Consider the following 22,040-nt stretch of genomic DNA (forward strand, 5'->3'; position numbering starts at 1 on the left):
TGTATGACATCTAGCCTTTAAACGAGGTCCATATGCTTTACTGCCATAGTCTATTACAGATCGAATCAATGCAACATACATGGTCCTCAGTGAGGAACACCCAGCCCCCCACTCCTTCCCCATCAGACAGCATATCACGTTTAGCACCTTTTACACTTTCCCACCACTCTTTCAATGTGTTCTGCCCAGGTCTAGTGTCAAAGTATACCCCAAGGAACCTGAATTACCCCACCCTCTCAAAGTTTCTTCCATATAACCTCAAGTATACCACATCTTCCTCCTGGTAAAGAACACTGTCTGAGTTTTCTCTACAGAGAACCTGAATCCACACATTAATGCCCACCGCTCTACCTCATCAATTGCTTCCTGTAACTTCATGACTATGAATTTCACATTTCTTCTCCTCTTCCATAAGGGTCCCATCATCTGTAAATAATGACCTCCCAATATCCGTCTGTCCCTGAGTAAACATCATTGATCAAAATTGAGAACAGAGTGACGCTCCCCTGCGGTGTACCGTTATCCACCAGGTAGGTCTGATAGTCTTCCCCACCCTCACCTGGATAGACCTTCCAAACAGGAAATCCTTTATCCAGTTGTAAATTCTTCCTCCTACCACCCATAACATCAAGCTTGGTTAACAACCCCTCTTTCCACATCATATCATATGCCTTCTACACATAAAAAAGACCAGTGGTGGAAAAAGGACCCAATTGTCATACTTGAGTAAAAGCAAAGATACAATAATAGAAAATTACTTAAGTAAAAGTCTAAAATTATTTGGTTTTAAATATACTTAAGTATCAAAAGTAAATGTCAAATTCATCATATTAAGCAAACCAGACGGCATGATTTTCTTGTTTTTTATTTATTTACAGATAGCCAGGGGCACACTCCAACCCTCATCATTTAAAAATGAAGCATTTGTGTTTAGTGAATCCACCAGATCAGATGCAGTAGGGATGACGAGGGATTTTTTTCTTTAAGAGTGTGAATTGTAAAATGTTCTGGTAAGCATTCAAAATGTAACAAGTACTTTTGGGTGTCAGGAAAAATGTATGTAATAGAAAGTACATTATTTTAAAGTGAGTTTAGGAATGCAGTGAATTAAAAGTTGTCAAAAATATGAATAGTAAAGTACAGATAACCTAAAAAACTACTTAAGTAGTGCTTTCAATTATGTTTACTTAAATACTTTACACAACTGAAAAGATCAGTCTCCTTGTTCACCTGAGCCTTCCTGACCTGCTTCTAAGCATAGCACTGGGTCCATAGTTCCCCTACCCTTCCTGAACCCACTCTGACGGGGCAATACTAGCCCACTGCTCTCCAGGAAATAAGTAGCCTCTCCGAAATCAAACACTCCATAATCTTATATACAGTACATGTGTTGTTAAAGCTATTGGCCGATAGCTTGTTGGCCTCATTGGGTCCTTCCCTGGCTTCCGGATTGGAACCACTACTGCCTCCTTCCAGCTGCCTGGTAGTTTCCCCTCCTACCACACTCTGTTGTACAACACAAACACCTTATCCAGTGCCTCATCCCTAAGATGGGCCAACATAACATTGCACACCTCATCTTTCCCAGGTGAAGTTAACCCAGCCTTACCTATTGGGTGGGGTTATATCCTTCCTGTTTGGCCCTGTCCGGGGGTGTCCTCAGATGGGGCCACAGTGTCTCCTGACCCCTCCTGTCTCAGCCTCCAGTATTTATGCTGCAGTAGTTTATGTGTCGGGGGGCTAGGGTCAGTTTGTTATATCTGGAGTACTTCTCCTGTCCTATTCGGTGTCCTGTGTGAATTTAAGTGTGCTCTCTCTTTCTCTCGGAGGAGGACCTGAGCCCTAGGACCATGCCTCAGGACTACCTGACATGATGACTCCTTGCTGTCCCCAGTCCACCTGGCCGTGCTGCTACTCCAGTTTCAACTGTTCTGCCTTATTATTATTGGACCATGCTGGTCATTTATGAACATTTGAACATCTATAATCTCCACCCGGCACAGCCAGAAGAGGACTGGCCACCCCACATAGCCTGGTTCCTCTCTAGGTTTCTTCCTAGGTTTTGGCCTTTCTAGGGAGTTTTTCCTAGCCACCGTGCTTCTACACCTGCATTGCTTGCTGTTTGGGGTTTTAGGCTGGGTTTCTGTACAGCACTTTGAGATATCAGCTGATGTACGAAGGGCTATATAAATAAATTTGATTAGATTTTTTCATCTCTGCCATGGTAAATGGGGCATTCGATGCATCATTTACATCCTCCCTACTATCCAGCACTCCAGGGTTCTCCTCTCTCGTTCTCTCTCTCTCCCTCCCTCCTCTGACAAATTTGCCAAGCTATGCATTTGGACAAACGCTTTGGCAATTATCTCGGCCTTCTCCTCGTCTGTTACTGCCATATCATCTCCACTCGTCAACAATGGATAATCCCACCACCTTGTGACTCCGCTCATCCTCTTAATCATCTCCCACACGTGTCGCTCTTCCAACAGTGTCACAGAACCGACGCCAATATGACCTCTTTGCCTGACAGATAATTCTCCTCACCAGGGCGTGCTTATACCGAATCAGATGTTGGTAGTTATGCATCCTTTTCAGTACTCTAAATGCCCTGTTTCTACTCCACACCATTGTTCCACACTCCTCCATCCACCATGGGACTGCTTTCCTCCTCCACCTCCCTGAACTCTTAGGTATAGCCTCAGTAGCCGCCCCCACTAAAGCTGCTCTCACCCAGTTATTCATACAATCCACATCCCCGCTCTTATCCACCCAAGTCATCACCTGCTAACTCAGCTCCTGAAACGGATCCCACTTCCAAACATTCACCTGCCTACTCCATTCACTAACACCACCTCCCTCCGGCCTACTGCGCATTCTATGGGGTAATGATCTTTCCCTACTGTTGACTCCTCCCATACCTCCCACTTACAGATTCCTGCCATCGCACAAGATAAGAGTGGGGTCCATGGCAGACTTTCTCTGTGGCTACATCAATCCTGGTCCCTCAGCCATCATTCAGGCACACCAGATCTTTCATTTCTATCATATTTTCCATCACTTGGCCATCCAGTAATACATGACTTCACCCTCGGCTGATGAGGTAATCTCAAACCTCTTCCCATGTCAACTATCATAAACTGATGTCTCCCAGCCGCTTTCACTATGAGCTGAATCCTCTGTTTTAGACACTACTTTAGCAGTGCTATTGATAGCTCTTGCTATGAATGTCACCAGCTTTCTCTTATCTTCATTGCCTCACACCCATCATATGTCACACTATGAGCACCCCCACAGCTGCAGCACTTTGGTTGTACACCATCCCCACACTTTCCATACTCATCCTCCCCTCCACACCTCGTTTTCTCTTTACATGCGGTTGCCACATGCCCAAACCTCTGGCAGTTATAACATCTTAAAGGCTTCGGGGCATAAACCCTCACATAATAGCTCATATATCCTATGGTTACTATATTTGGCAGTACCCAGTCCTTGAAGTGTAACAGAATAGATGAGCTATTTACACTAACACCACCCCTTGTTGCTTTGAATCTTTGAACATTTACAATGCCTTCTCAAGTTGACGCTTCTCAGGCACCCCTGTAATCCACTGATTCCCCGCTTAGCCAGGCCAGCTGCTCGACACCACCTTACACTTCCCTATTCACTTCACTCAGAGCTTTTTCCCCCTCTGCACCATGTCCTTACAGAAATCCAACAAGCTCCCATCTCTTAACACTTTAGCATTGACAACTTCCCCGATCAACTCTTGTATCACAACCTTCAGACTCATCACCCCCAACTCCCCCTTCCTCCCTAAACTTCAGAATCACTTTATGCTCCTCCATGCTGCCCTCGCAACCTCTCTCTACCCCGAAACTGCCGCTAGAGTTGGAAACTATGTTCTAGCACCACCTTTTCCAAGACAAAATGTTTCATTCATACATAATTTGGTCCATATTGTTTTCTATTACAAATTTGAATTACCTTGGAGAATACACAGTACTTACTTATGCATGTGGTGGTATAAGAGACCAGGGCACATATACACAAAGTGTTTCAGAATAGGAGTGCTGATCAAGGATCTGTACATATAATCATATGCATTATGATCTAAAGGCCAAAACTGATCTGAGATCAGCACACCTACTCAAACAATTTGGGGCTATAATAATAATAGTAGGATCTCCATGCCTCTACTTCACAAATAGATGGCTCTGCAGTTTGGCCTGTGGAAAATGCCATCTTTACAGCAATTAACTACACAGAGCCAACTGCAACAATCAATATTATGGTGTATGAGTGAATTTCCAAATACAATGAAAGGTAACTCACTTTAATCAAATACACATGATTACAACAGCATTCCTGTATAATCTAGTATAATTCAGCATATGGAACAAATGTATTCACAAAGGGTGTGTTCGTAAAGTCACTCTGGAGTGCCGGAGTGCACTCTGTGCATTTGTAAATTCAGAACTTTGTCTGATTATCTGTTCATGAATTCAGAGCATACACTGGAAGCTCTGGCTGAGGAGTAGGATTGATATGAGTGTTCTGACCTCACACAGCAGTCAAGCACCCAAGCTAACTGGCTAACATTGGCTAGTTACTTTCAGACAAATGAGAGAACACCTCACTGATCATTTTACTCTCCCTAGCAGAGCTGGTTAGACTGTTTTCATGTTATCCAGAGCGTTGGTGAGTAACTGTGCTGCTGGCAACAAACTATCATATTCAACAGTTGCTGAGCATTATCAAATTCATCAGTTATTCTCCGCTCTGGCACACAGACGAGTGCTCTTAAATCTGAGGAGATAGCCAGAGTGAATTTAAGAACTGACCCATATTACATATTAACAAACAAATGACAGCATGTGTCACAATGGGCATAAAATGAATTTCTAAAGCATATTCTAAAATAAGTGATCAAGTAGTCCTCTTTATTTGGTCCAGCTGACTTTAGGAATATCGTAATGTTCTGTCAGGCTGTCCAGGTGACGGTTGAAATCCTGCAACAAAAATACTGTTGTTTATAGTAAATGCCAGTGGTTTGTACAACTCCACTCCAAGCATATTTTCAGAATTACAGTAACTGCATAAAATGTCTTACCTCAACTCTCCTCTTGTGAGTTTTTTCTGCTTTGTTCAAAATCCTCTCCATTTGCTGAAAGAAATTAAAAAGGTGTGGGGGGAATAATGGTAAACTAAGTATTTCATCCCATCACCAACATTGTATCTATTTCAGTGCTTTAACATCAGTTGGACAATACATGTATCTAGAACAATGAGTATTACCCTCTTCTCTTGCATCTTGTCAAATGCAATTTGAGCTGGTGTTCTTTTGTCAATGTATCCACTCTTGGTCTCCTCCTCTTCGTTTCGATTTGTATTAATTTGCTGCTCCAAACGCTTCGTCTCTTTGTCCTTCTTCTTCTTTCTAATAAATAAATAAATAAATAAACAAACATGGTAGGTAACGTTACACCAACTAAAGCTTTGAGGGAAATACTAGATTAGGCCTACATGTCTGATTACTTGCACTTAAAGCTACATGAATTTAAATAGGCTGACACTAGCTACGTATGTAACAATTTACAGTGAACAACCGATGATGTTGCGGTTACCATGTGTGCTTGTAGCGAAGCTAACTTTAGCTGGTTAGCGAATTTAGCTGGTTAATAGGGACAGAGCTAGCTACTCTTTCACGTCCGACCAAGGTGAAAGAGCTACATAGGTTTTAGAGCACACGGACTTATAAGTAATAATAACATGAAATACATACTTTTTACCAGCGGAAACAACTCCAATCCCTTTCAATTTCAGGGAGCCTTTCTGAACGGTGGCGTATTGATCCGACATCTTTGTTGTTGTGGATTCGTCGTCTTCTTCTTCTGTGGATTTATATGGCGGTTGGCAAACAACTTTAAGGCGCATTACCGCCACCAACGAGATTGGAGTGTGGTTCAGAGACAGTGGAGGTCTAAATCGATGGGGGTATTTGTTATGCTCCTCTGGGTAGCAGCTCATGTGGGAGTAGAGGGGGATGAGGAAGTGGGTATTATCGCCAAGCAGGCTCTTAAACATCCTAATGTTGAGATGGAATTGTCAATCAGTAAAGCAGAAGCCAAGGGGTTAACAAGAACAGTGGTTAAAAGTGGCAAGAATTGTGGAACAGAGAGAGAGTAAGGTAAGACACCTGTATAAGATCCAGGAAAAGGTGGGGGCAGGGAAGTCCTCCGGCCGAGAGAGAAGGGAAGGAAAGTGTATTCACAAGGCTGAGACTGGACACACAAGGCTAAATAGTACATTGAAATTGGGGGAGAAACATCCGACTGGGAGGTGTGATCATAGTCAGGAGGAGATGGAGACAGTGGAACATATTCTATTTCAGTGCCAGAAATATGTGAGAGAAAGGGAGTGATTGTTATTGGATTTGAGGAGTAATGGGGTTGAAAGGCCAGGATTAAGTGAACTGCTGGGGAAATCTAAAGGGGATGTAGTATTTCATTATGTATTTCGTTTCCTTAGGGAGAAGGGATGATTGGGTAGGATTTACCCCATCTGTTTCACCCTATACAAGCACTGCAAAACCTCATACAATTACATCCTTTCCGCTCTGAGACACACATGAATTCTGGCCTCACCTCCTCTCCCCTCTCTGCAGCCAATAGTATGGCCAACAACTCCATTGTATAAACAGATAAATTATCCGTTGCTCTTTTCGTCACTGCCCCGTCGTCCCTGTTTTAGGGTTCTTAGATCCATCTGTGAATATATTAAAGTATATCATATATTTAATAGTACAGTATATAATAGTGTAGTATATAATATTAAATGTTCACTTAAATGTTCACTTACAACTGAATCAACTCCTTCCTCAACACCCTCTCAAGCAACCCTAGATCTATCACTGGCTGAGGGAGAAACCAAGGTGGGAAAGCAGTGAGAACCGCAAAGGGGCTGAACTCCCTCCCAAACAAACCCATCTCCCTCGCCATGCAATTGCCTATCCACCCAAAGCTTGTATTCAGATTTAGTTCACCTTTTTTGTAGGATGTGTAACCTTATGTGTTTGTAGATTTACACAATATGTCATGGCCAGCTGTCTTCTTAACTTAAACGGCATCTCTCCCAACTCTACCTGCATTGCTGCCACCGGGGAGGTCCTGAGTGCTCCACAACATATTCTTAGGGCTTTGGCCTGGACAACATCTCACATTTTTTTAAATGTTTGAGCTGCTGATCCATTGATGACCGTAACAACGCTATATATATATACATGTGTATATATATATATATATATATATATACACTGCTCAAAAAAACAAAAACAAAGGGAACACTAAAATAACACATCCTAGATCTGAATCCTAAATACTCTTTTCTTTACATAGTTGAATGTGCTGACAACAAAATCACACAAAAATGATCAATGGAAATCAAATTTATCAACCCATGGAGGTCTGGATTTGTTGTGACACTCAAAATTAAAGTGAAAAACCACACTACAGGCTGATCCAACTTTGATGTAATGTCCTTAAAACAAGTCAAAATGAGGCTCAGTAGTGTGTGTAGCCTCCACGTGCCTGTATGACCTCCCTACAATGCCTGGGCATGCTCCTGGTGAGGTGGCGGATGGTCTCCTGAGGGATCTCCTTCCAGACCTGGACTAAAGCATCCGCCAACTCCTGGACAGTCTGTGGTGCAAAGTGTCATTGGTGGATGGAGCGAGACATGATGTCCCAGATTTGCTCAATTGGATTCAGGTCTGGGGAACGGGCTGGCCAGTCCATAGCATCAATGCCTTCCTCTTGCAGGAACTGCTGACACACTCCAGCCACATGAGGTCTAGCATTGTCTTGCATTAGGAGGAACCCAGGGCCAACCGCACCAGCATATGGTCTCACAAGGGGTCTGAGGATCTCATCTCGGTACCTAATGGCAGTCAGGCTACCTCTGGCGAGCAGATGGAGGGCTGTGCGGCCCCCCCAAAGAAATGCCACCCCACACCATGACTGACCCACCACCAAACCGGTCATGCTGGAGGATGTTGCAGGCAGCAGAACGTTCTCCACAGCGTCTCCAGACTCTGTCACGTCTGTCACATGCTCAGTATGAACCTGCTTTCATCTGTAAAGAGCACAGGGCGCCAGTGGTGAATTTGCCAATCTTGGTGTTCTCTGGCAAATGCCAAACGTCCTGCACGGTGTTGGGCCGTAAGCACAACCCCCACCTGTGGACGTCGGGCCCTCATACCACCCCCATGGAGTCTGTTTCTGACCGTTTGAGCAGACACATGCACATTTGTGGCCTGCTGGAGGTCATTTTGCAGGGCTCTGGCAGTACTCCTCCTGCTCCTCCTTGCACAGAGGCGGAGGTAGCGGTCCTGCTGCTGGGTTGTTGCCCTCCTACGGCCTCCTCCATGTCTCCTGATGTACTGGCCTGTCTCCTGGTAGCACCTCCATGCTCTGGACACTACGCTGACAGACACAGCAAACCTTCTTGCCACAGCTCGCATTGATGTTCCCATCCTGGATGAGCTGCACTACCTGAGCCACTTGTGTGGGTTGTAGACTCCGTCTCATGCTACCACTAGAGTGAAAGCACCGCCAGCATTCAAAAGTGACCAAAACATCAGCCAGGAAGCATAGGAACTGAGAAGTGGTCTGTGGTTACCACCTGCCGAACCACTCCTTTATTGGTGGTGTCTTGCTAATTGCCTATAATTTCCACCTGTTGTCTATTCCATTTGCACAGCAGCATGTGAAATGTATTGTCAATTGGTGTTGCTTCCTAAGTGGACAGTTTGATTTCATAGAAGTGTGATTGACTTGGAGTTACATTGTGTTGTTTAAGTGTTCCCTTTATTTTTTTGAGCAGTGTATATCATTTTCAATGTCATTCTATCTGCCCCCACTCCACTCCTGACAAGCAATCCATCACATTCAATATTTTCTTTCCTTTGACAACTACTCTCTTAATCAACAATGCAGTTCAAGAAATATAGTTAAGAAAATATTTACTAAATAAACTAAAGTTAAAAATGAAATGTTACACAATAAAATAACAACAACGAGATTATACATGGGGTACCGGTACAGAGTCAATGTGCGGGGGTACAGGTTAGTCAAGGTAATATGCTAAAGTGACTATGCATCACAGGAGGCATAGTCACTTTTCAGCAAACTTAAGGATGGTGTTGGAGTCGTGCCTGGACGTGCAGTCATGAGTGAACAGGGAATACAGGAGGGGACTGAGCACGCACCCTTGAGGGGGCCCTGTGTTGAGGATCAGCGTGGCGGATATGTTGTTACCTACCCTTACCACCTGTGGGCGGACTTTCAGGAAGTCCAGGATCCAGCTGCAGAGGGAGGTGTTTAGTCCCAGGGTCCTTAGCTTAGTGATGAGCTTTGAGGGCACTATGGTGTTGAACGCTGAGCTGTAGTCAATGAATAGCATTCTCACATTGGTGTTCCTTTTATGCAGGTGGGAAAGGGCAGTGTGCAAAGCAATAGAGATTGCATTATCTGTGGATCTGTCAGGGCAATATGCAAATTGGAGTGGGTCTAGGGTGTCTGGGATAATGGTGTTGATGTGAGCCATGACCAGCCTTTCAAAGCACTTCAGGGCTACAGATGTGAGTGCTAAGGGTCGGTAGTCATTGGGCAGGTTACCTTAGTGTTCTTGGGCACAGGGACTATGGTGGTCTGCTTAAAACATGTTGGTATTACAGACTCGGACAGGGAGAGGTTGAAAATGTCAGTGAAGACACTCACCAATTGGTCAGCGCATGCTCACAGCACATGTCCTGGTAATCCGTCTGGCCCTGCAGCCTTGTGACTGTTGACCTGTTTAAAGGTCTTACTCACATCGGCCTTTGGAGAACGTGATCACACAGTCTTCTGTAACAGCTGTTGCTCTAATGCATGTTTAAGTGTTACTTGCCTCGAAGCGAGCATAGAAGTAGTTTAGCTCGTCTGGTAGGCTCGTGTCACTGGGCAGCTCCCGGCTGTACTTCCCTTTATAGTCTGTAATGGTTTGCAGCTTCTGGATGAGCATTTTCTTCTTTGCTTATGGCCTTATACAGCTGGTTGAGTGTGGTCTTAGTGTCAGCATCGGTTTGTGGTGGTAAATAGACGGCTACGAATAATATAGATGAGAACTCTCTTGGTAGATAGTGTGGTCTACAGCTTATCATAAGGTACTCCACCTCAGGCGAGCAATACCGTGAGACTTTAATGTTAGACATCGCGCACCAGCTGTTATTAATGACACTTTCCTGGTGGGTACCATTGTCTACCTCATAGCTTTCTGACAGAGCTCCCCACCCTCACTCGTATTGATCGCCCAAAAATCAAATGTATCCAGTTAAAAACCCTTTCCAACCCCCATGTTATAAAGCTTGATATGTAGGCCTTCCTTCCACATCGTATCACGAGCCATCTCTACATCGAAAAAAATGGCTACCACCACCTCTTTATTTGCCTGTGCCTTAAGTATGCCTGACTCGAGACACAATACAGGTTCCATCGTTCCCCCTGCCTTTCCTGAACCCACTTTGATATTGTGACAGTCCTCTACTCTTCAGAAAGTACATCAGTCATTCCGTTATCATCCTTTCCATAATTTTACATGCATGAGATGTCAACTCTATCGGCCTATAGCTTGAAGGACTAGTATGGTCTTTTCCAGGTTTCCGTATTGGCACCACTACCACCTGCTTCCAACTTCCAGGCAGTTCTAGCTAATGCTCTCTTCATCTAGGCCAATGTAAAATGTTTATTCAATGTATCCCCCACCATCTCTCTCTGATCCAGGACCCCCCGGATGTCCTCCAATACTCCCTCTTAGCTGTAATTATGGTATGTTTTCAACATTCTGAAAGCCCTTTTCCTACTCTTCACTGTTTCTCTACACTCATCACTCCACTATTGGACTGCGTTACTCTTTCTCCCCTTTGTACCAATAGGAATCACCTGCCTTGCAGCTCCTACATTTGCTCCTCTTATTGCATCGACTGTTTCTATAGCTGAATTAAGATCTACCTGAGACAACTCCTGTTCACTCAACTCCTGAAACCGAACCCACTCCGCTTTCCCAAATATCCATCTCCTCAATCCATTTCCTACTAATTCTTCCTCCCTTATTCCAACAGTACATATGATAGGATAGTGATCACTGCCCACTGCAGATTCTTCCAAAACCTTCCAACCACATCTGCCTGCCATTGAACTTGAGATCAAAGTAAGATCCAGAGCAGATTCATTTCCAGTTACTGGGTCAATCCTGTTCCCCAGCTGTCATTAAGACTCACAAGCCCTTTCTCATCCAGTAGTTTCTCCAACACTTGTCCATTTACCTAAGTCTGTCACCCTCCCAAGAGTGTACTATGAGTATTAAAATACCCAATCCACATTACCCATCTCCTATCTGGACCTTCTACATTCCCAAGGACCCGCAACTCCAGTCTCTTACACGGGTTGTAAAAGTTCACTATTACCATATTCCCCCCTCCCAACCACACCTCCACCACTACATACTCCTGTTCCACTCCCTCTCCCACACACCTATTAGGGATCCCTCACTTTATAAAGGTAACACACCCCCATCCTCTCCCTGCCACCTTATCTCTACGGACTGCAACATAACCTTGTATTACAAAACCTAGAGTAGGTTTTAGCCATGTCTCCTGGAAACATATAACATCAGGTTTGGCTGGTAACTCCTGAATAAACTGGTTGAACTCTTGCCCATCAGCCATCAAACTTCTGGCATTCCATTGAATGATTAACACCATAATGCAAATGAACCAATACATGATTCCTGGCTGGACTGATTCTCAATCTTATTGAGGTCACCCTGTACATTTTCCCATGAAGGTACTGTGATCCCAAGATACCTCACTGCCTGCTCCACTATGTACTCTCCCCCATTCTGCTCCCTTCATCATGCCCAACCTACATCCCAATTGGCCCCGGAATACCTGCTCTTCTAGGTGCCCCGATTGTTTCTGTGTGAACTACCTTCACTGCTTCTGCATACGAGATGTTAAGCTCACTCCTCACCTGCTGCACTTCCCACCTGTCTTTTCATCACTGAACAACCCCCATATGCTACACTATGGGCACCCCCACAGTTACAGCACTTTAACTGGACCCCATCTCCACAATGCATGTTCTCCCCCACACTTCGCACATCTCCTTTTGCCTTTACACACCACAGCTACACACCCAAACCTTTGACAGTTATAGCAATGCAATGGTTTCGGAACATATGCTCCCACATAGTAACTCATATATCCAATCCTAAGTTTTCCTGGCAATACCAGATCCTCAAAGTTTAGTAGCACTGACAAGCTATCCACCTTCTTCCTTTCTCGTGTAATAATGCCCTTCACCCACTTCCGTCCAGTTTGATCCGGCATGCTACTATCAACCACACGTTTACATACCTGCTTGAGTTTGAGTGCCAACTCATACTGTTTAGCATTGAAACGCACCACCACCAAACTTCCATCACGAAGAACTTTAGCAGACACAAACTCTTCTACTCCAAATCCCTCATCAACGCGATAGGCCTCACCACCGTAAGTCCACCTTGATCCTTAAATTTCACCAACACCTTGAACTCCACTTCTCTCAGTACAACACTGTGAACCGAACCTCCCTCATCATCACTACTCTCCTCTGACAAGACCGGCAAAGGCTCCTCAGGCTTCCTCTTCTTCTTAACCTTTACTCTTACTATACTTCTACTTTTTTCCACTCCATCACTACACTCCATCCCGTCCTCCTTAACTACTAACCCCTCTACCTTTCCATCCATTTCTGATCCAGTCACAGTCCAGTGTTGATCAACCACCTACACCAGATGTCTGTGTCAACCTGTTGTTGTGGATATCTTCCTCTCTTGATGTTATGCAGATGAGTTTAATGATTGGTACTTTGCTTTCGCATAGAGGCACATTGATCGCATGCATTCCTCCAAGCAGGTGGCAGTAACGTGCAATAGAAAATCAGCGACGGCTGATACGCTCGTTTTTCCTTAGAGGAAGAAGTTACCCGGAAGTGGCGATTATGAATGTCAAAGACATGCATGGTGGCCATTTGTGTTATCCCTTACCGCAAGAACGGATGGCAGGGTACGGATTATTCTGCTCTACAATGAGAATTAAATGCTTTGCGACCAATACACCTGTGAGATTTTGTATGAGTAACCTGTTGTATAGAATTCCGACGTGTGGATATGCAAAGAAAGTTGGTAAGTAAATGGCGTCTGTAAAAATCCTTCTCCCCCACAATAAAATGGTGCGGTGGATAATATGTTTACAAGAAAATGTCTCTAGCTAGCTAGTTACCATTAGAAAAGATAACTGGGTGATGAACCCAGGAACAGGTAAATTACAGGCATGATGAGCAATGTTATTTCTTTGATTACAGTATGAATAATTATAGCACCAATATAGTGAGGTAGCTAGCTACTTGCTATGTACCACAGTTCCTGTCATAGCTTCCTGCGTGAATGCATGTGCAATCAAAATAATTATTTCACACCCACCCACTGAATCATAGTATCTGCCTTGCTTTTGCATGTTATCTCTAACTGTGAAGTTTATCTCAAGGCACTGGATCTTTAGAATTTAATCGGAGTGTTTCCTTGCCACTTAGCATTCAGAACAATATCTTGAGCCAATGATGTTAAATATATGCTATTGCATTTCCAGATCAATTAATCGGTTAATAAATGTAACTGTTTGTAAGACTTGTAAAAAAATGATCTATAAATGGAAACAATTTCATATATGTTTCTCAAAAACACTGGGAGAGATGGCTAGAACAAAGCAGAGACTAGAACAAAGCAGAAGTCCAATCTTGTTCATGTTCTCTAACTCATTGTTCCATGTTTTGTAATAAGACCAGTGAAAGCCGTGCTAAAGTATAGAATGAGTCATAACCTGTTTTCATCCCAACTTACTTTCTCTCCCAGCTGCCAAAGGGAAGGGCAAGGGTATGGTGAAAGATGTGCTGAAGGGACCGGAGGTTTGTAAGGACCCTGTGAAGCTCACCTCTCACGCTGTTGGAGTCAACATTTTTAAGCAAGGAGACGACCCTGCACTGAAACCTCCCGAGGAGTACCCAGAGTGGTAAGTGCTCAAATATGGTACTACCTTGAGAAGATGGCTGGAGATCAGTTATGTTTTTCTGGGATATTTTATTAATGCTCAACTTCATGTCCATGAATAGCAGGTTTTGTTTTAAACATATAATGTTATTAATTAATAATTACAAAGCATTTCATATGAACAATTTAAGTGACACCAAGCTGCTACCTCTCTTGCCTCCCAGGCTGTTCCGGTTGCAGCTGGGTCCCCCAAAGAATATCCACGAACTGGAGCCAGATAGCCATGAGTACTGGAAGGTCCTGAGGAAGGAGCACATGTTGCGCTTTAACAGGTTACACAAAGGGAAGAAGCTGTAGGACCCAGAGCCAGTGAAAGAGAGCCCCTCGGTGATCAGCTGCTCTCTGCAGATCTGTGTACACCAGACACTACAGCATAGCTGTAACCTGACCGACTCAATACTGTCAGTCAGTATGTAATCTAATCTTTCTGCTGAAAAGGAATCACCAATCAACTTGAGAACTTGGACTTGTTGTAAGTAAAGTCAAAAAGAAAGACCTGGATTTTTTATTAATCTTAACTTTTGCCTTTTGATTTCTTATCTCAAATGTTACCATCTATGAGCTTCTTTGAAAAATATCACACATAAAATTTTCACATGTTATGTGAGAGTAGGAGTTTTGATTCACATCTTGCAGATGGCATCTGGAATACTCTGTGATCGATGCATGGCGGTGCTAGATACTTTCAGAAAAATGAAGGCCTTGTTTATTCTTGTCATTTATCAGTGAACACCTGAATAAATACCTGTTGAGGTCTATTTATTTCATGCAAGAGTTTGTCTATCGATGGTGAATAAACATCATTCTAAATTCAATGACTGTTTCTGTTTTTATTATTCTTTTTTATTATTTTGATTCATCTGCAACATGTGGTTGTTTGGAGTTTGTTGATCATTCCAAGCTTCTCTGGCTGAGTTCACAATTCTGATATTTCTTCCACTAATTGGTCAAGCACATTAGATCTTTTCTCAACAGCTCTTTTCCAGAGCTGATCTGATGGGTTGGTGTGAATCTATTGGCATAGATAGAGAAGGTGAAAGTAGGCTAAACCTAAGACGAGATTGGCAAAGGCAAATTACTGTAGGCTACTTCTGAGATAGACCGAACTCTCTACTAGTTCAGAAATCTCTGTCTGTTCTTCTGTAAATTATTGAACAACTTATCTAATCGAAAACATCATCGGTAAAGAAGCAGTTTGTATGCTTTGAGATAAACATAGTAGTTTACGTGGACGAAGAAATTAATCTTAGGTTATTCCGTAAGCATCTGAATAGAACGCAAGTAAATGGATGCAATTTAATTTTTTTGGTAAATTCGGATAAATAGGCTACAGCAGTTGGCAGATATTTATTTGTTGTTATAATCTAATGTGTTAATCTTTAGGGGGTAGATCAGCTTTTTTTTTGTATACATGTTATAGCTTTTAGCTAGGCTACGTAAAATCAAACCAGATGTTATTTTTGCATGCTTTGCATACTAATCACTAAGCGTCAGCAAGTGAAAGTTGTGACAATGTGTCTTCTGTAGTGTTCTGCCATCACAGCCACTCAAGGTGTGACTGGCACCCTTGACTCTGGATTACCACTGTTGCAGTCGAATTACCGCTTAAAATTGTTTTAATTTGAGAACTGTGAAAACTAGGATCAATAACCATTATTTACAATTGTTATTTCCCTCCAAACAACAGTATTGTTTAAAGACAGATTAGAGATAGATGACTGGTGACTGGAATGGGACTTTAAGTGAAGGAGCTCAGAACAGGTTAGCTGACATGCTGGACAATGCCAAATGTGGATGGCGACAACTTGCCAATGTTATCACAGCAATTTCGATTCCGCTGCAGGTGAGACTTTGAAATGAAACACTCAATATTAAAAACATTGACTCATAATCATTACAGATTTGATGTTGATATGTAAATCCATACCTCATATTCTTCACAGAAGAATCTTTGTCATCTTTACCCAATGATAACAGTCAACCTGTAACTTTTTAATTTGTGATGTTGTGAAGCTGTGGAAGTCTGAAAGATGGCATAAAGACCCATGGAGAGAATGAGTGTTTCTCCTGACCTGACAGGGGTTTGCCACCATTGATTGACAGTGAGAATGATATGATCAGCTGTTCGTTCCAGATTCTCAGCCCTACAGGCAGCCCCGGCCGCTACCTCCTGGAGAGACTGTCTGAGCGCTCCTTCACCCTGGGCTTCCTGCTGCACTGCTTGAAGACAATGGAGCACCATGACGCTGTCCAGTACCTCACTGCCACAAATAGTCAAAACCTCAACAAATTCCTGACTCTCTTTCTCTGAAATATGTGACATGTAGTCCAGCTCCATTTTGGCAAAACATCAACACTACAGGCATCTTCTCAGTCATCTTACCTGGTGTGTGTGTTTGTGCGTGCGTGTGTAGTGATGGAGCTGATCCAGCTAACAATGCAGCCCAAGGCCCAGCATGCTACAGAGGGAGGCAGGTGGTGCTGGTCTGTAAGGCCAGTGGTCCTACTGCTATTGGCTACCAGTGGTTCAGAGGCAAAGAAGAGGTCAATCCGTTGCATATTGCAGTCATTATATACCCAGTTCCGACATACAGTGAGAAGTGCTTTTGATTTGAGGAAAGCATTTTAGACATGCAACACACAAAACATGAAGAAGATGCTTCCATGCCACTGGGCATTGAGTGAGATAACAGGTTCTGGGTGGAAGCAGTCCAGAGCTGGTCCTTTGCCCTTTAACCCCAACCTACCATGGACACTGCACCTGCAGGTTCAAATATGGAGAAGGCTTCATCTTCTCCCAGTGTGCACATGTCCGCCTGGTACGGTCAGCTAGCTCCAGCGCAGTTAACTCCATGATAAACTGTGATATTAGAACATAATAAGGTAATGTACATGACTGCTTGCTTAGCCAGTACCACTTTCTCCTGATTCGACCCATATCTGGCATGAACTCGGGACATCTGCCAAAATGCGGCGTGGTTCAACTATAACATTGACATTTTGCCAAGTCAGAGATGAGTGGCCGAGCCCGAGACGTATGAGGACAGGAGTGTACACATCAATTCAGGTTACAATCACTGATTCATAAACCCTTTTTGGTGTTTATCAAATGGCACGGTATGGATGCCAGTGTAGCCTAATAGTAACTGAAGTCTGGACACTGACTGTAGCCTCACATGTAGCCTATTATAACGTTAACTCCTGCAGAATTAAGTGTTCCTCACAGTAAAATGATAGACCAAATGTACATTTTGTCTCAGGAACATGAGTGGAGAAATATTATTTCTTTCTTTCAACATCTTGAGAGAATGCGATCGCACGCTTAGGGACCTGTTGTGTAGTCTAAACGTGCAATTTCATTCAGCTATATAAAAGATGAGAGTATTTCATTTTCAACCACATAAAATATGCATCCAAGACGAACTGAAATACTAAAAGAAAGGTGTTGGATCGTTTTCACAGCTTCTCATTTTCTTTAAACCAGTCAAACGGATGTCATTTGGAAATCTCCCTGGTCCCCAAACGTCCTCGCTCCATGAGAGAAGCAGAAATGAAAGAGAAAGCTTTACCGATGTCAACTAGATTGTTGATGATGCATTGAACATTCTATCAATTTCTGACATTATTCTGATGAGCAAGGTTTATTTAATATTCTGGACGAGCATCAAGTAATAAAAAAAGAGAAGCTACATGTACCTAATCACAGACAAGTTGACTAACAAATAGACTACCAAATGTCGGAAATTATAAGCAGAAAAATGTAATATTCCAGCACGGCCTGTCTTTCAGCTGTCCCTGAGTAACATGCGCAGGTAGTCTACATGAGCCTTTTGAAGTGATTGTTTGACAGTCAAATGAAAACATCATGACTGGTTGTGTTTATGCCACATTAAAAGGTAGGCTAATACATTTTAAAGTTAAATTACAAATCTTTACTATTAGGCCCACAGAGATCCTATGAAATTAATAGGGATTCTATATGTAATTCTATGATTAGGCCCATATTATTGTTCAAAAGTTTGGGGTCACTTCGAAATGTCCTTGTTTTTGAAAGCAAAGCAAAAGAATGTGTCCATTAAAATAACATCAAATTGATCAGAAATACAGTGTAGACATTGTTAATGTTATAAATGACTATTTTAGCTGGAAACGGATTATATTTAATGGAATATCAACATAGGCGTACAGAGGCCCATTATCAGCAACCATCACTCCTGTGTTCCAATGGCATGTTGTGTTAGCTAATCCAAGTTTATAATTTTAAAAGTCTAACTGATCATTAGAAAACATTTTTGCAATTATGTTAGCACAGCTGAAAACTGTTGTCATAATTAAAGAAGCAATACAACTGGCCTTCTTTAAACTAGTTGAGTATCAGCATTTATGGGTTCGATTACAGGCTCAAAATGGCCAGAAACAAATACCTTTCTTCTGAAACTCGTCAGTCTATTCTTGTTCTGAGAAATGAAGGCTATTCCATGCGAGAAATTGACAATAAAATGAAGATCTCGTACAATGCTGTGTACTACTCCCTTCACAGAACAGCGCAAACTGGCTCTAACCAGAATAGAAAGAGGAGTGGGAGGCCACGGTGCACAACTGAGCAAGAGGACAAGTACAATAGAGTGTCTAGTTTGAGAAACAGACGCCTCACAAGTCCTCAACTGGCAGCTTCTTTAAATAGTACCCGCAAAACACCAGTCTCAACGTCAACAGTGAAGAGGCGACTCCGGGATGCTGGCCTTCTAGGCAGAGTTTCTCTGTTCAGTGTCTGTGTTCTTTTGCCCATCTTAATCTTTTCTTAATATTGGCCAATTTGAGATATGGCTTTTTCTTTGCAACTCTGCCGCCTAAAAGTACCTCCTTCACTCAAATACACGTATCACAGAATGTGTTATATTAAGGCCTTTGAGGTGAACAAAGACGATGTGTCCAATGGAATCTTCATCAGTTTCCTCAAACAGAGAGTCATGGAGGACGAGAAGGTCACAGTCATGCTGGACAGGGTGGCTAAAGGTATCACTATTACTGATTACATTCAATATATCTTATATAAAAAAATACATATTTCAAAGTATTGTAACATCATGAATACCAATCTTTAAAAATGTCTGTTAATGTAGTTTCTCTGTTTGGTTCATGTATCTGTACAGACAGGGGTCTGTGTGAGATCACGCGAGTGCAGCAGGCTCTAGAGTTAAGCAGTTATCTGTCTGAGCCACGTGCTCTCACTGACCGCATCCAGAGCTCTTGCTGGTCAGAGACCACCTCAGCACGTCGGGCCCTCATACCACAGTGGGCCATAGCAAATAGTGAGACCTTTGGCTTATTCACCATGCATGTTTCAATCAAGGTACATTAGTGGAGTGACCAAATGGGTTTTGAAGCTGGGTCATCTGTGGAAATCAAGATAGCATTATCCCTCTGAGCTAATGCTCTTGGAGCTGCTATGAGTTCAGGTAGAGCTAAGTAAGCACTGCATAATGGCTTCAATAAGCATTGCCTGTCTCTGTCCAGTTCTTCCAGAGAGCCGTAACCTGCAGTTTGACTGTGGCGTGAAGGTGTAGCTGGGCTTCGCAGCAGAGTTCTCCAACATCATGATCATCTACACCAGAATATTGGAGAAGACCAAGGACATTGGGTCCTGCTTTGCCAATCTCACAGACTTCGCTGAGGTTAGCTGCTCCATTGTCAAAACATCTTAATATGTTCAATAGTCTTCCACTGCTGCACAATCTGGCTTGGTGACCCTATTAAACATAGCACAGTAATATGTTTCTGTCATGTAGACATGTAATCTTACTCGTTCCTGTTTCCTATTGTGTTCTTTATGATGGCAGGGTTTGGATATGGATCTGAAGATGGGTAATCAGGAGAACCTCCTAGATGCAGGGAGTTTACTGCCAATGGACATCCTTCTGCCCACAGAGCTTCCAAGCTTCTACACCCGCCTGAAGGGCGTACAGAGACTCAAGGTGAGAGTTCAAATTACACACTGACTCTTGGCGGTTCCACAAAACAGTGGGACCAGTGTTAGTATTGGAAATCCAAATCGGATATCATTGTTACCAGATTTGTCAAAATCAAATAACATTTTATTTTATAGATGCACCAAATACAACAGGTGTAATCTTTACCGTGAAATATGTACTTACGAGCTCTTTCCCAACGATGCAGAGTTAAAAATAAAAACAATCTATTGGAAATGGGAGAGCCCAGCAACCCTGTAGGAACCTTGCTGAAGGTGATTATGAATCCCTTCTCTGTGTAGTCCTGTGGTTTATATGAGCTATGTGACTATCCCTTTTTATGAGCTCTGATGCATCTGTCTTAGTTTGTTCTCATTACAGAAGGAGCTGACATTCACTGTGTACCTTCAGTATCATTATACGAACTTGGATGAGGAGGTCCAAGAAAAGCAAACTGTCATTGTGGGCAAACCACTGGTATCCAAACTAAATCTCCACGAACCTCGGCTTCCCCGCTCCAACTCAGCCTTCTCCTCACTTGACCTTCACTCATTCAGCCATTCCTCCTCCTTCCCAAAGGGCTTTGGGTCAAGCTTCCCTGCCTCAGATACTTCCTGCAATGTCTCAGCCTCCACCTCCTGGTCATATTACTCTGAGCCAGGCGAGTCTGTCACCCCATCTTTCACTGGGAAGATCAATCTACAGGTAGAGGATGACAGTGCAGAGTTGTTTGATTCTGACGCACCTCAGCCTCTCACAACAACCTACCTCATGGTCAAGTAGAGGACCTCACATATTGGTTCAGTAACATGCAAAACTTCCATTCATGTTAGTCGTGTCAATTTGTGGAACGTAAGCGTGCGACCCATTCCGTTTTGTCTACAGACATACACATTAACTTATTGTGCAACTTATTGCTCTACTGTATTTTAGTCAAAGCCACTCCGACATCGCTCATCCTAATATATATTTCTTAATTCCATTATTTTACTTTTAGATTTGTGTATTGTTGTGAATTGTTAAATACTACTGCTCTATTGGGACTAGGAACACAAGCATTTCGCTACAGTACACCCGCAATAACATCTGCTAAATATGTGTCTGTGACCAATCAAATTGGATTTGATTTTCATTTGAACTAGCATTACAACAAATTGATCCTATAACCTGCATTGTTTATATGTTAAAGAGATTAAAAAATAATAATAATTGTAATGGGTGTTTGTGAAAATTGTATGAAAACATAGTGCGTTTTCTATAGTTCAAAGCAGAACCATTACATTTCGGGCATGGTATTATTACATTATTTTCACATTGTGGTATGAAATATTAGTCATTATTAAAAACATAAATAACTTATTAAACCGTGTTTTTGAACATTCAGAATTTCAAATTTCCCTTTAATACTATATAAACAAATAATTTCCTAACAAGGACACTGCCTGGGATGGTGGTTGGAAGAGCGTGCTTGTTTGAAATGGAAAAGTGTTGCGGTAGCTTTTGATAAAGAAGAACATTAAGACGAAGCAGCTGCTTTATAAGCGGGATGCACTGTTGAGCACTAAATCCTGAGGGTTTCATGCTGATTGTATGGAGATTGTGACAGCTGTTTAAATTGCATCCCTTGAGAAGGCAAGAACCAGATGTATGTCAGGAGAAGTGCAGTATTATCATAAGGAAACGTATACTTGGAATACAGAGGAGGAATGGAGGGGGAAAAAGAGAGGCAGAAGAGGTCTAAGAGAGAGAGAGGGAGGAAGAGGGTGAGCTTGAGTCAGTTCCAAATGGTGAAAAAAAGGGAGATGGTTTGTTGTTCTTTAACAAACCATGGTAGAAAGTGTAAGCAGAGTGAGCTGAAGACAGGAGGAGAAATGGAAGTGAATGAGGTCA

The 22,040-nt window shown here is 42.7% G+C and overlaps 3 protein-coding genes across 3 annotated transcripts; 2 read left to right on the forward strand and 1 right to left on the reverse strand.

Moving 5' to 3' along the window:
• Window positions 1–4,318: 4,318 nt before the first annotated feature.
• fam32a (family with sequence similarity 32 member A) lies at window positions 4,319–5,871 on the reverse strand. The gene is given in 4 exon segments (NM_001165071.2): window positions 4,319–5,009; window positions 5,111–5,164; window positions 5,296–5,437; window positions 5,783–5,871. Coding segments are annotated over 4 exon segments (342 nt in total). The 5' UTR covers window positions 5,860–5,871; the 3' UTR covers window positions 4,319–4,940.
• A 7,161-nt stretch (window positions 5,872–13,032) lies between these two features.
• mrpl54 (mitochondrial ribosomal protein L54) lies at window positions 13,033–14,996 on the forward strand. Its single transcript, XM_021579188.3, has 3 exons — window positions 13,033–13,260; window positions 13,987–14,143; window positions 14,346–14,996. Exons 1-3 carry the CDS (start codon window positions 13,077–13,079, stop codon window positions 14,476–14,478), a joined length of 474 nt encoding a protein of 157 aa, XP_021434863.1. The 5' UTR covers window positions 13,033–13,076; the 3' UTR covers window positions 14,479–14,996.
• An 899-nt stretch (window positions 14,997–15,895) lies between these two features.
• Window positions 15,896–20,983, forward strand: malt2 (MALT paracaspase 2). Its single transcript, XM_090184180.1, is given in 12 exon segments — window positions 15,896–15,993; window positions 15,995–16,024; window positions 16,285–16,454; window positions 16,596–16,643; window positions 16,646–16,725; window positions 16,875–17,024; window positions 19,086–19,197; window positions 19,335–19,493; window positions 19,699–19,856; window positions 20,022–20,156; window positions 20,532–20,895; window positions 20,898–20,983. Coding segments are annotated over 12 exon segments (1,590 nt in total).
• The last annotated feature ends 1,057 nt before the right edge of the window (window positions 20,984–22,040 follow it).

The sequence above is a fragment of the Oncorhynchus mykiss genome, chromosome 1 (assembly GCF_057628025.1).
Source record: "Oncorhynchus mykiss isolate SJ-2025 chromosome 1, ASM5762802v1, whole genome shotgun sequence".
Lineage (NCBI taxonomy): Eukaryota > Metazoa > Chordata > Actinopteri > Salmoniformes > Salmonidae > Oncorhynchus > Oncorhynchus mykiss.